Source organism: Fonsecaea erecta (assembly GCF_001651985.1).
Source record: "Fonsecaea erecta strain CBS 125763 chromosome Unknown Scaff2, whole genome shotgun sequence".
NCBI lineage: Eukaryota > Fungi > Ascomycota > Eurotiomycetes > Chaetothyriales > Herpotrichiellaceae > Fonsecaea > Fonsecaea erecta.
Window position 1 is genome coordinate 1,235,049 of NW_017387245.1, and position 13,801 is coordinate 1,248,849.

The 13,801-nt window shown below is 54.5% G+C and overlaps 5 protein-coding genes across 5 annotated transcripts; 4 read left to right on the forward strand and 1 right to left on the reverse strand.

Moving 5' to 3' along the window:
• Positions 1–7: 7 nt before the first annotated feature.
• On the forward strand, positions 8–2,516 carry AYL99_02204 (transketolase; the record flags this gene model as incomplete). The annotated part of the gene is made up of 7 exons (XM_018833720.1): positions 8–61; positions 120–168; positions 225–318; positions 497–581; positions 636–930; positions 983–2,346; positions 2,403–2,516. The coding sequence occupies 7 exons, from the start codon at positions 8–10 to the stop codon at positions 2,514–2,516; spliced, it is 2,055 nt and encodes a 684-aa protein (XP_018696344.1).
• Positions 2,517–3,523: 1,007 nt separating this feature from the next.
• On the forward strand, positions 3,524–4,673 carry AYL99_02205 (hypothetical protein; the record flags this gene model as incomplete). Its single annotated transcript, XM_018833721.1, has 6 exons — positions 3,524–3,733; positions 3,809–3,898; positions 3,951–4,006; positions 4,045–4,338; positions 4,397–4,516; positions 4,589–4,673. The coding sequence occupies 6 exons, from the start codon at positions 3,524–3,526 to the stop codon at positions 4,671–4,673; spliced, it is 855 nt and encodes a 284-aa protein (XP_018696345.1).
• Positions 4,674–5,557: 884 nt separating this feature from the next.
• Positions 5,558–7,948, forward strand: AYL99_02206 (polyadenylate-binding protein, cytoplasmic and nuclear; the record flags this gene model as incomplete). The annotated part of the gene is made up of 2 exons (XM_018833722.1): positions 5,558–7,734; positions 7,792–7,948. 2 exons carry the CDS (start codon positions 5,558–5,560, stop codon positions 7,946–7,948), a joined length of 2,334 nt encoding a protein of 777 aa, XP_018696346.1.
• Positions 7,949–9,638: 1,690 nt separating this feature from the next.
• On the forward strand, positions 9,639–11,518 carry AYL99_02207 (hypothetical protein; the record flags this gene model as incomplete). The annotated part of the gene is made up of 3 exons (XM_018833723.1): positions 9,639–10,050; positions 10,109–10,981; positions 11,067–11,518. 3 exons carry the CDS (start codon positions 9,639–9,641, stop codon positions 11,516–11,518), a joined length of 1,737 nt encoding a protein of 578 aa, XP_018696347.1.
• Positions 11,519–12,287: 769 nt separating this feature from the next.
• Positions 12,288–13,664, reverse strand: AYL99_02208 (hypothetical protein; the record flags this gene model as incomplete). The annotated part of the gene is made up of 1 exon (XM_018833724.1): positions 12,288–13,664. One exon carries the CDS (start codon positions 13,662–13,664, stop codon positions 12,288–12,290), a length of 1,377 nt encoding a protein of 458 aa, XP_018696348.1.
• Between the last annotated feature and the right edge of the window lie 137 nt (positions 13,665–13,801).

Below are 13,801 nucleotides of genomic sequence, written 5' to 3' on the forward strand. Positions count from 1 at the left end.
TGTCACAATGGGTTACTCTGACGTCGATTGGAAGGCCATCAACACCATCCGACTGCTTGCGGTTTGGCTCTCTGCCCCTCCCTCACGGTTTGCACATCTTCTGACTGCTCCACGTCCAGGTCGATGCCACTATCAAGGCGAACAGTGGCCACCCTGGCGCTCCCATGGGTAGGTAATCCCAATCAACTGATGCCCGAACTATTTCTGACGAGTCCGTCTGCCAGGCATGGCCCCGGTGGCCCACGTTCTTTGGAACAAGTTCATGACCTTCAACCCCAAGAACCCTCAATACATCAACCGCGACCGATTTGTCCTCTCGTGAGTATGACCACATTCAATCCTGTCACATCATATAAGAAGAGAATGTATACATGGTCAAGAGCAGGTCGCCAATTCGGCGGCTTGAGGTTGCCAATGACTTCCCTGTCTCGTGGGAAAGCCATCTCTTCCGGCATAAAAATCATGAGATCGTGAAGCCGTTACTGACTTGCTCCAGGAATGGACACGGTTGTATGCTTCAATATGCTCTCCTCCACCTTTTCGGCTACGGCGTCTCAATGGACGACCTAAAACACTTCCGAGTATGCCGTCCCGTTCTGAAACCCCCTCTTTTAACCAAAGCTGACAAGGAGTAGCAAGTTGACAGCATCACTCCCGGCCATCCTGAAGCTCACGACACTCCTGGCATTGAAGTGACCACTGGCCCTCTGGGTCAGGGTTTTAGCAATGCTGTTGGTCTGGCGATCGCTCAAGCTCACACCGGCGCTGTTTTCAACAAGCCTGGTTATGACCTCATCAACAACTATACCTACTGTTTCTTTGGTGATGGCTGCGCGATGGAAGGCGTCGCCAGTGAAGCTGCTTCGACTGCCGGACATCTGCAGCTAGGCAACCTAATCTGCATTTATGATGACAACCATATTTCCATCGGTAGGAAAACTCCGTCCTACAATATGTGAGTGCCGTTGCTGATCAAAAGTAGATGGCGATACAAAGGTTGCTTTCACCGAGGACGTTGTCAAGCGATTCGAAGCCTACGGCTGGCATGTCCAGCATGTCAAAGATGGCGATCACGACCTCGAGGGTATCGAGGCCGCGATCAAGAAGGCCCAAGAGGTGAAGGACAAGCCATCCATGATCAAGTTGACTACCACTATCGGCTTCGGCTCCAAGTTGCAGGGCACAGGCGGCGTGCACGGCAACCCTCTCAAGGTGGATGACGCCAAACAAGTCAAGCAAAAGTTCGGCTTCAATCCGGAGGAATCCTTCGTGGTTCCCCAAGAAGTGTACGATTTGTACCACAAGCACTCAGCCGAGGGTGCCGCCGCCGAGCAGGCTTGGAACGACCTGTTCAAGAGGTATTCAAGCGAGTTCCCAGAGCTGGCCAAAGACTTTAGCCGCCGTCTTTCCCGCAAGCTCCCTGAAGGATGGGAAAAGACCCTGCCGGTGTGGAAGCCAACAGACCCTGCGGAGGCCACCCGCAAGACGTCTGAGAAGGTCCTGGAGAGCATCCACGAAGCTGTCCCGGAGTTGTTGTCAGGATCTGCAGATCTGACTGGCAGCAACAACACCCGATGGAAGAACGCTGTCGACTTCCAGCCCCCAAGCCTTGGTATTGGTGACTGGAGCGGTCGCTACCTGCGGTACGGTGTTCGAGAGCATGGCATGGCTGCCATCATGAACGGTATCTCTGCCTACGGCACTCTCATCCCGGCCGGTGGTACTTTCTTGAACTTTGTGTCATATGCTGCAGGAGCTGTCCGTCTGTCGTCTCTCTCGCACCAGCGAGTAATCTATGTCGCCACTCACGACTCTATCGGCCTCGGTGAAGACGGCCCCACTCATCAACCTATTGAGACCTTGGTCCATTTCCGAGCCCTTCCCAATATGATGGTGTGGAGGCCAGCTGATGGTAACGAGACGTCAGCCGCATACTACATGGCTCTTACCTCGACATCTACGCCCTCAATCCTGGCTTTGACCCGACAGAACCTGCCCCAGTTGGAGAACTCAACAATAGAGAACGCGATCAAGGGCGGCTACGTGGCCGTCGAGGCCCAGAATGCCGACATCACCCTTGTCTCCACTGGATCCGAGGTGGGTATCTGTGTCGATACGATCAAAGTCCTGAAGGACCAGCACGGACTCACTGCGCGTGTTGTGTCGATGCCGTGCACAGAAGTCTTTGACGCTCAGCCCAAGGACTATCAGCTGAAGGTCATTCCCGATGGCATCCCGGCCCTGTCCGTCGAAGTCATGTCCACCCTCGGATGGGAGAAGTATTCACATGAGCAATTTGGGCTCAACCGATTTGGCGCTTCCGGCCCATACAAGGAAGTCTACAAGGTACGTGTTCCCGGCTTGTGTTTGCTATCGCGTCACTGTAACTGACATGCTGGTAGAAATTCGAGTTCACGCCCGAGGGCATTGCCAAGCGTGCCGTTGCCACGGTCGAGTTCTACAAGGGCACGAAGCCTCGATCACCCATCAACCGTGCTTTCCAGCAACTTATCTAGAAACCTGGGTGCGAGTCTGCCGGGTTGGACTACACGGCAATACCAGTCGTTGTCTTTGCTAGGGTTGACCAGTTATACCATTCAAGTCGACACGAGGGCCATGTGTATGGTGATCCAATGCATAAATATGATTCGGCCTAGATAGAATAACAAGGATGGAGACGAGAAAGACGAATGCAGCGTCATATCTGAGACCAGGTTCGCCATTCAACCGTAGGCAGCGAGTTGGTTTGAATCAGACTTGCAGGACTTTGACCTTTGCAGCTACCCACAGGCTGAACATGTACCAACCTATTCCTGAGATGGCTGAGGTCGGGAAATATTTTCATTCGTGCAATGTCCTGGCCGCCCCCATCTGCCCTTTGATTTGCTCCCAACCCTTCCCTCCAATAGCGGTACTCGTACTCTGTAGGTGTGTACGGTGCCCTTGCATTTCTGCCTGCGAGGATGTAACAGCAACTCTACGCGCTGGTGGCGCTGGTGGCGCTGTTGGCGCTGATCCTGGATGCTCGAACTTCACCTTGAACCAGTGGCCTGGCCTCCACCCTGAGTGGTGTTTTCCACCATCTCTTGATTGATGTGCCTTGTCAAACCACGAACTGACCGGTCCCTGGGGGGAATAACGGAAGAGAATAGATGCACTCCTTCTGCAGTAACCCACTGTCTGCTGCCTCTGTCTGTCCAGGGAACTAGTTTCCACTCGCATGCGTCCCCGTAATTCCCGTTCAGAGGGGTCTTCCCACTATCTTTCCACGTCCCAGAGCCTCAGTTCTCGAGACTTGCCTTCCCTTTTTGTTTGACGTCTGTTGTCTCCGCTGTCGGCATGTGCAGCTCTCGACTCCATCTAGGGCCTCACAGTACTCATTCCTCGTTCTACGCATTCACGTTTCTCGGACCTGTTTGATGCCAATCACAGCTACCTAGCAGCCCACGAGACTTCGAATCGTCACCGACGACCTTCCCTCCCTTCTTGCCACCTCTGCTCCATTTCCCCCGTGAATCCACACATGGCTCCCTCCACATGGGTTGTGATCGGAGCTTCTCGCGGTATCGGTCTCGAGCTCGTCCGTCAATTGCTCGATCAGGGAAATCAGGTCATCGCGGCCGTACGCAGCCCGGCCACGGCAAACCACATCTGGCAGTTGGCCGCGAAACAAACCAGGCCCGCAGCCTGTCTTATTGAACAGTGCGACGTCACTGATGAGTCGAGCATCGATGTGAGTACCGGTCGGATCAATTCGTGACCCCTCTGGGGCGGTGATGTCGTCTCCCGATGCTGACGCAACCGACAGGCATTTGTGAGTGCCATGGGGAGGCTGGTCGCCAAGGGCATGAGGCTCGACAACATCGTTTTGAACGCTGGAATGTTGAAATATCCCAATGTACGAACGCATTCGTACTTGTCTGTGCAGAACGGCTAATGACATATTCAAGAGGGCGACCGATATGTACGATCCCAGAACGCCTCGAGAACACCTATTGCACCTAAAGTATGAAGGAGATGATGCTGATTTCCAGCTATGCACAGATCCTTTACCGACTTTGCACTGCATCTACATACGAACACTATTGGGCCTATTATCATTGCACAGAAATTGCTTAACCTGAACAGCGCCGTACCCCCGTCCAAGGTGATTTTCATTTCCTCCGACTCTGGATCCACGTCATTGTTTCGGGACCACGAGGATGGATTTGGCGCGTATTCGGCCAGTAAGGCTGCATTGAACCAGATGCTCAGACATATGGCTGCCGAGCTCAAGAGAAAGGGGGGAAAGTACGAAGATGTCTGCGTCTTGGCCATGCACCCCGGTGAAGTTCAGACGTAGGCGCCGACCACTCATTCACGTCTGTTTACGAGGTGGTGCTGACATGATGGCCAGGGACATGGCGAACATCAACGTGGACTGGGAAGTAGAAGGAATCATTACCCCTGAAGAGAGCGTGACACAGATGTTGCAGGTGATAGCAGAGAAAGGGAAAGATGATAGCGGGACCTTCTGGTGCTGGGATGGAAGGGTATGACGGAAAGATTGCAGACATGTGAGATTTTGCTGAGCTGACAATGTCTATAGGAGCATCCTTGGTGAGGGTTCGAAGGTCCTTGTGCGCAATGAGTACCAGCAACAGGAGCACAAAGTATGCACTTCCTACAATTAGGACTAGGCGAAACAAGCGACACGGATCACGCGTATAGAGCATTGAGAGGCCTGGCGTGTTGTACCTGTGCATATGTATCCTTGAGGGTTACCTGTCTTCCAACTGCCTCCACCCCGATCACGACCAATAAAACAGCTCCAGTAGCATTGAGGGTGATTACACACAGTACATGGAAGTTTCCAGTGCATCCCAAGCATAGGCTGAGATGGCCACCGCCACTGTGTTTACAAAGAAACCACGATGCCAGTTCACAAAGGCTCCGAATGCAGAATTCTGTTGGCAGTGGTCGCGCTTACCGCATCCGGCTTAGCGTAGCTACCGCCGAACTTTTTGATTGCCTGACTTTTTGGTCTGATTTTCGACCGCTTCCCTCGACCACCACCACCAACTTTTTTCCCCTACAAACCTTTCTACATCAGCCATCTCCTCTGCGTCGTCTGCTCTCGTTGCAGTCGATTGCTGTTCTCCCTCTCTCCCCCATAAAAAACTTGCAATCCACCAAAAAAAAGTGAAAAACCCCCCTCAAAAACCCAGAGTCGTGCGGTAAGTCATCCCCCCCATGTCCCTTGCCTGCGCAACCCTTTTTTTTACCCTGCCCAGTCCGGCACCTCTGAGGTGAAGGTGATGTGAACCACGTCTGACCGCCATAACAGTGCTCGACTTTAACGACATATCCCTTACCCAGGCATCATCAAGCCTTCGTCTCCATTGCTCAAGACAGGTGTCAATCCCCTCGTTGTTGTTACCCGGTCAAAGTCAACCCCGAAAAGTCAAATCAAAAAGTGAGCGCTCTCTTTACCCTGCTGTCGCCCAGCCCACACAACCCTCCACGCTGCCGTCTGTCTTCTTCTGAGCATATTCTGACGGTCTTTATAACAGCGAAAATGTCTGCTGCGGATGTCTCTGGTGCTGTTCCGGCCTCTGGCCAGAATGGCTCCCCCGAAGCTCCTTCCCAAAACGGCGCACCTGCCATCGACACCAATGTTGCGGCGTCTGGTGCTGCTGGTGATGATGCTACCCCCTACTCGGCGAACCCCAACACCGCGCAGCACTCTGCCTCTCTCTATGTTGGCGAGCTGGACCCTTCGGTCACTGAAGCCATGCTTTTCGAGTTATTTTCCTCCATCGGCCAGGTTGCTTCGATCCGTGTCTGCCGCGATGCTGTCACACGTCGCTCCCTTGGGTATGCCTATGTCAACTACAACAATACCGCTGACGGTGAAAGAGCACTGGAAGATTTGAACTACACTAGCATCAAAGGTCGCCCATGCCGTATCATGTGGTCTCAGCGCGATCCCGCCCTTCGCAAAACTGGACAAGGTAATGTCTTCATCAAGAACTTGGATGCGGCGATCGACAACAAGGCGCTCCATGATACCTTTTCCCAATTTGGGAATATTCTTAGCTGCAAAGTCGCCCAGGACGAGCTTGGAAACTCAAAGGGATACGGTTTCGTCCATTACGAGACTGCCGAAGCGGCCAATCAGGCCATCAAGTCGGTCAACGGCATGTTGTTGAACGACAAGAAGGTCTTTGTTGGCCATCATATCGCTAAGCGGGATCGCCAGAGCAAGTTTGAGGAAATGAAGGCCAACTTCACCAATGTCTACATCAAGAACATTGACGAGTCGGTGACTGACGACGAGTTCACCAAGCTGTTTGAGAATTACGGCCAGGTTGTGTCTGCTACCATCACTCGCGACGAAAGTGGCAAGAGCCGTGGCTTTGGCTTTGTCAACTTTGCCAGTCATGAGTCCGCTGCCAGAGCGGTCGACGAACTCAACGACAAGGAATTCCATGGCAAGAACTTGTATGTCGGCCGCGCTCAGAAGAAACACGAACGGGAGGAAGAGCTCCGCAAGCAGTATGAAGCTGCCCGCATGGAGAAGGCCTCCAAGTATCAAGGCGTCAACTTGTATGTCAAGAACTTGACCGACGACGTGGACGATGACAAGCTTCGCGATCTGTTCAGTGGCTACGGAACCATCACCTCTGCCAAGGTCATGCGCGACACAGCCGAGCGCACCGCGTCTCCTGCAACAGACAAGGACAAGGAGAACAAAAAAGAAGATGGTGAAAAGGCTGAAGACGAGCCGAAGCCCGAGACTGAAGTGAAAGAAGAGGGCAGTGATGACGCCAAAGAAGGCAAGAGAGAGGCCAAGCCGGGTCAGAAGCTGCTCGGTAAGAGCAAGGGCTTCGGCTTCGTCTGCTTCAGCAACCCGGACGAGGCTTCCAAGGCAGTTTCGGAGATGAACCAGAAGATGGTTAATGGGAAGCCGCTCTATGTTGCCCTCGCTCAGCGCAAGGATGTTCGCAAAAGTCAGCTCGAGGCTAGTATCCAAGCCCGGAACACCCTTCGTCAGCAACAACAGGCGGCGGCGGCTGGTATGCCCCAGGGCTACATCCAACCCACTGTCTTCTATGGTCCAGCGGGACAGCAATTCCTCCCCCCTGGGGCTCAGCGCGGAGGCATGCCTTTCCCCGGCCAGCCTGGTATGGTCATCCCTGGCATGCAAGGCGGGCGTGGACAATTCCCGGGGGGTTTCCCACAACAAGGCCGTGGCATCCCGCAAGGCCAGCAACTTCCTCCAAATTTTGGTCTACCCGGACAAATGCCGTTTATTCAAAATCCAGCACTTGTCAACGGTATGTACAACAACCCTCAGGCCTTGGCCCAAATGCAAGCCCAAATGGGCCGTGGCGCTGGCGGTCGTGGCGGCCAGATGCAAGGCATGCAGGGTATGCCTCCGAACATGCAGGGCATGGCTGGCGTTCGTGGAGGAGCGTTCCCGCAAGGCGGTCGCGGTGGAGGTGGTATGCAGAACATGGGAGGCGCTCAAACGGGCCCACGGTTGCCTCCACAGGGCCGTGGACAGATGATGCCCGGCCGAGAAGAAGCCCCTGCCGGCGGTCTGAGCAATCTTGCATCTTTGCCTCCCAACCAACAAAAACAGATGCTCGGTGAGGCCATTTACCCCAAGATTCAACAGATCCAACCGGAACTTGCTGGCAAGATTACTGGTATGCTTTTGGAAATGGACAACTCCGAACTGTTGGCTTTGTAAGTTCTCCAGTGAAGTCTCACGTTGTTTTGGTCGGTGACTAACATGTTCTCCAGGATTGACGATGACAACGCACTTCGTTCCAAGGTGGATGAGGCTCTCACTGTCTACGACGAGTATGTCAAGGGTCGTCAAAGTACCAGCGAAGGTGGTCCCAACGGCACGAAAGAGGAGGATGGGTCCAAGACTGAAGGCGCCGAAGCCACGGCTTAGACGATTCTTGCCTGGACGACTCCTACCTACTGTGTTAACACCACTTTTTGACCCAAATTGCAACAACCACTGTACTCGACCTGGGCAAGATGCCTCTTTACCAAAAGTTCTGATACTGCAACATCTTACTTGAGTGCTCTGCCACGGGGGCTTCGGGACCATGGCGCTGGCTTGATTGCGCTGGCGGGTGGCAGGCGAACGGCGTCCTTTTCTCCCGGGCAGATGGCTCTCGGTGGTGCCCAAGGTGGCTCGGTGATTATGAGCTTGTCTTGTTTTGAGTGTATGATAGACTGGCGATATGCTTCCCCCATTTGTCTACCAGGGTCTATGCAACTTAAGTCCAAGGAGACTATCTGCTTAGATACTTGCTTGTACTTTGTGTGTACCCGGAGTCCCTAGGGGAACCGGAGATAGGTTGCATTTGTGCCCTGCATAGGTAGATTCCCCCTTAATGAGAAGGCTCATTTGTTCGAAAGTGTCTTTGTTTGTCTTTGTGTCTTTATTTGTTTGACAGGTACCGAGTAGATAGACAGTGTGACATCCTTGTGGCTCAGCCAAAAATCATGGGAAGTGGCTGTAGCCCCTGAAGATCTGAGGGTCGTCGACCTTTCGGCTGTGCTCCTCCATTATGCATTTCTGCCCTTCCAATGATGTCGACAATGTGCACCAGTGGTCCATCTTCGCGCTGTGGATCGTTCATGTCTATCCCGCGGTTCACGGAGAGAATCTGCTCTTTGTTTTATAACTCTCTGAGTCGCAGCCGTGATCGCCTTCCATCATTCTGCCCTCCTCAAGCGGACTCTTTTCCATCCATCTCCCAACTGCCTTTCTTCATGTTGTCGGTGGAATCAATCGCCACAAACTCGATTTCGTCCATCACAACAGTTCTGCGGCAAGGATCTCCCACTGGCAGCTTGGACCTTCCAAAAGCAAAGAGCAAGGGGACACGTCGTGTCTGTCTGCATTCCGATCATTACGCCTTTGCTCTGAACCACGTCGGAGAGACCTTGCTGGTCGACCTCACGGTTCGAGCACCTACCGTTGAGCCATGCCAGAGAGGCGCCAGATTTTGCTGATTTGACAATCGAGACATGGCACCCGCCTTCTTTCACATCAAGGCTGTACCGTGAATGATCTGGCCCCAATTGCTGGCACAATGGGCCTGTTGTCGAACACTTCATTGTGGCCAGCCAGCCAGCTATTGTCTGTCTTGTCTCCTTTATGAAATCTGTGGGGACAGAGAAAGTCCTGACCAAAGATGCCTTCCGTCACAGCACGGCCAGAGGAGTTGATTGCCATGATGTTTCATGAGTTGCGAACTGCACTCCTGCTATCAATGGCAGACGTGCTCTGGGGCTGGACGAAAGCTTCCAAAGAAACAAGGCTCAAAATATAGCCTCAGGCTGTATGGACAGGAGAAGCTCAAAGTGTCTTTCACCACAAAGGATGCAGGGGATAAAGGCACCTTCACTGCTCGCCAAGTTTTTCACTCCCAGATGGCGCAGCGTCACTTCACGACCGGGAACCGGCAAGGCTGCAAAACAATGTTGAGGGTACGGCACGAAATGAAAGGAGTTTTAGCACTCTAAACTACCCACAGCCTCCGTCACTTGCTCTCCATCTGAGAAACTCCCGTCTCTTTAGCACACCATTCGATAAGTGTTGACTCAGGCAACTTGTCGTCGCGACCATGTCTGGAGAGGACAGCCCTCTCTTCCTCCATTCCTCTCCGCTGCCTCATCTTACAAGCAGCCCCGACGACGAAGTCCCAGTCTTGGTGCAGGAAGCGCAGGAGGTGGAAGCCCTGGAACCGGCATTCGACAGCTTCCTTGCTTCTCACGATGACGCGTTTTTCGACGTCTTCGATCGCCAGGTCGACCTGATCAGATCGCGTTCGCAGGCGTTCGAAGACGGCCACGTCACCGTCTACGACAAGGCGCTGCTGGTTCTCACCCAGAATGGAAACTCCCTGAACAACCCGGCGGCCATCAGGTTCTACTGCCGAGAATACCTGAACATCGAAATCGGCACTCGTGAGGCAACCCAGGAGTGGACAGCAAAACTCCAGCAGACTACGCAAGTGCCAGGGGACTTGCGGCAGGGTAGGTTTATCTCATCTTCGTGCCTGACTATGAAGCTCGTTAACCACCCGCTTCTCAGAATTGGCGGCGGGTAAGACCAGCCTGGCCCAGAAAGACGCTGGGGAAAAGCGTGCCCGATTGTTACCCGTCGACCCAAATCTGCGCAAGGACATGGAGCCCCGACTGGCAGTTCTGTGGACCGTGTATGAAACTGCTCGAGCAGAGTACCTCGCCGTCATCGACAAGGACGATAATGAACAGACAGCCAAGCGCGCCAAATTCCTCCGCGACACGGCCGAAAACATCCTCCTCTACCTCGAGAACCGGGTCGCGGACCCCTTGATGATCGCCGAGCTCGAAGGGACATTCAACCACGCGAAGAACACGGCGGTGTGCCTGTCGGGCGGCAAGAAGCGCAAGTTCGACCCGTCGGAAATGAACAAGGTCAAGGGAACGCCGTTGGGGCCAAGCCTGCCGTTCAGGAAAGATAAATATCGCTTGAGCGGAGGGCGCCCTGATGCAGGGGCTTACAAGCATCATCAACATCGTCAACTCCATCCAGATGTCTCGAGTGGTTATGCCGGCGGCGGCGGTGGCAGCGAGATGATGACAAGGTCCTACGGATGGGCCAGCTCTGATCTTCCGCCCAGCGGACACGGTCACCCCCGTCGGATCAGATACTTCAACACCAACCCATACCAAGACCTCGACGTGCCACCTCTAGGATATCCTTCTGCTCCGGCCGCACCGAGCCGAGATTATCAACGCAGCTATGACCATGTCGAAGGAGAATATGGCTCGGGGCTTGGCCCATACAACGCCGCCGTCTCCAGTGTTCTCCCGACTCGTGGCATGAGCGGCTCCCGCACGAGAATTCCATTCGACGAACGCGGTTCACCAGCCGTGTCCGAATATCAAGAGAACATCAAACACGAGCGTGAGAACAGTCCCAGTCCGTCTGAGCCGCGACCACCAGCCTCCCCCAAGCGCGACCGCCGACGTCACCGAGACCGAACAATAGCACGAGACGACCGAAGCCGTCGCCACCGCTTCACGTCTCCCGCGAATAACTACCGAGGAGCAGGACGAAGACGATACTACGACGTCGACCGAGCATACTCCCGCGACCGAAGCCGTCGTCGTCTCCGCTCGAGGTCGCCCGCGCTCGATAGAGAAGGAGGGGAAGGGGGGAGGGGGAGGAGGATGGGGGGGCTACTCCGACATCGATCGAGGAGCATACTCCCGCAACCGCGACCAAGACCGAGAACACCAGCACGACCACCCAGACGATCACGACCACGAGCAAATGGACGATCGTGGCCGTCCCAAGAACCCCCTGCTCGGCCGCGGCGACAGCTCGGCCCACTACAGCAACTACGGCGGCAACAGGCTAGTCGACTCGTACGTGCCGGCGCGCAACGGCAGTCTCGGTCCCGGTCACGGGCGTGTGCGCGGTCGGAGTCAGAGTCATCGTCGACGTGTTCCGTGATCCACTGTGGTTGACAGCGTGATTGATTGATTTCTCTGGATTCGACCTCTTGATCTTGTGATTGATAGGATGGGTTGGGTCCGGTCGGGTCTGTGTCTGAGGAAGTGAGTGAGCGAGTGGACAAGTGAGTGAGAAAGAAAGGCAATAAGTCAATTAGTGGCTCAGTGAGCGAGTGAGTGAATGACAGGAGGCTGTGAGCACGAGGACGCAGCATCGAACTGAAAGAAGATGTCACCAGGGCGGAGAATCGAACAACGGCAACGGCAACGGCAATCAGAAAGGAAAGAAAGGAAAGAGGATGCCTATGAGTGAGTTGGTGTCCCTGGGGCCGAGTGTTCAGGTCGCGAGATCGACGTTGGGCTGAGGAATACCATGCATGCGTGGGCTGTTAGGCCTCTTCACAGAGAGAAGAGAAACCATGTATCAACATCGCCGAGCAGAGTTGAAGGGGACACAAATGTACGAGCTCGGAAATAGCATAGTTCAAGTCCTGTGTGGTGCGCTGCTTGCTAACTAACATGGCAACATGAACGATCGAACTCGTGCAGCAACTCAATTCCCCAGATAGTCGATTATCTCCTCCTCCCAGAATCACTGTGCCCCAGTTCTCTACCATTGCCAGCACCTTTCGGGATGCTTGGTGGCCATAACCATATTTGCTTTGTTTCATGATTTCCCGGACCACCGATATTAGAAGATACAGGTTTGAACTCTGAACAATTTCCGATGGATGCCCACCCATGGCATGACATCGACGGCACGCCATGCTTCAAATCTGGCTGATGATGTCCACGCTCTGCAAGGAATCCCCACGCTCGTTGACACGGGCTGAGCCTCGATGGCATCCGACTCCCGGACCGAACTGAAAGCCACCCAGGGTTGGCGTGTGGGGCAAAGGCGTATTCGTGGCCAACATCAACATGACGGAATCCTGGAGCGAGCTGGTATCCACAATCCGGCCACCATGTGTCTCCGCAAAGGAAGATATGTGAGCACGGGATCTGCGGCGTCGAAAAATCAGCGGGAGAGAAGGCGGGGCCCGAGACTCGGCAGACTCAGAATTGTTGATGCTTGAATGCGTGGAAGCCGAGTCTTCGAGCCGGGCTCTAGCGAGGGCTTTGCGGACAGTTTGTCGGAAGCCGGTGCGTGTACTGCTCGATGGGCCGGTGTAGTCATAGCGTGGGTGGTGTCTTTCTGTGGTGTCTCCCGCGACGTACGACTCTCGTATGTTTTGATACTCCTCCTCCTCGGCTGCGGGATGATCCATCATCATGTCAGGCACGCTGTGAAAGGACTGCAGCATGGCGGGGTCGGTCTGAGCGTAGAATCGTGATCGCCCAACCTTGGGCAATCCGATTCCAGCCACGAGACGGGCATCAGACACACGGCGATTTTGCAACTCCCAGAACGGGGGGAGTTGGGTGGGAGCATTGAGAACTTCATCCAGAGACTGATACGCGCGCTCACGGTAGGTTGGTCGGCATGTCGGGCAGATCTTGACGTTACAAGCTTGCATGTACGGCAGCCTGGGGGCCGGTGGGAGGGCGTTTGCTGGTGTGGCTGGCTTTGGCCGGGGAGTAGGAGGGGGGATCGATGGCTCAGACATCCAGACTTTCTGCAACTCTTTCCAATCATATGCCGCCTTAATCTCTTCGTCGAGCTCGGCCGAGGAGTTGGTGGAGAAAGTCGTGCTCTGAGGCAAGGTGGACAAGGTTCTGTCACCGTCGCTGGACACGGTCGAGGCGGTGGTGAAAGTCGAGGCAGTGGCAGGTCTGTGCTCATCTGGCTCAAGCTGGGAGAGGAGAGAATCCTTGACCTTTTCCTTCGGCTCCATCAGTTTCCTGACCTCTTGTCCGGTATATTGCCCTTCTCCCATGGCCCTGACGATGGAAGCGCTGAGAGATTGAGCAGCGACATCCCGACCGAGTGCCCGACCTCTTGGGGGCATTGGCTCATCTGTGAAATCGGATTCGGGTAGGAAGCCGCCAGTGTCTTGGGTGCAGCGATAGAGCCAGCCGATGTTGGGATGTTTATGGCACAGTGAGCATTTGAAGGAGCCGTAGGGATCATAGAGACGAGTCATAGTCATGTGGGTGCACGGGTTGCGTTTCTCAGGGCCGAGAACGTTCCTGCGCAGGAGAGGCATGGTGACAGGAGTGGGAGGGCGATTGAGACGTTGGGATTCATCACATTGCATTGGGAACAACAGACAAACAGGGATACAAGAGAGAGAAGTGAATGGAGGGAGGGAGATGAGGGAGTGAAGGCTTCGTTCGTTTGGGT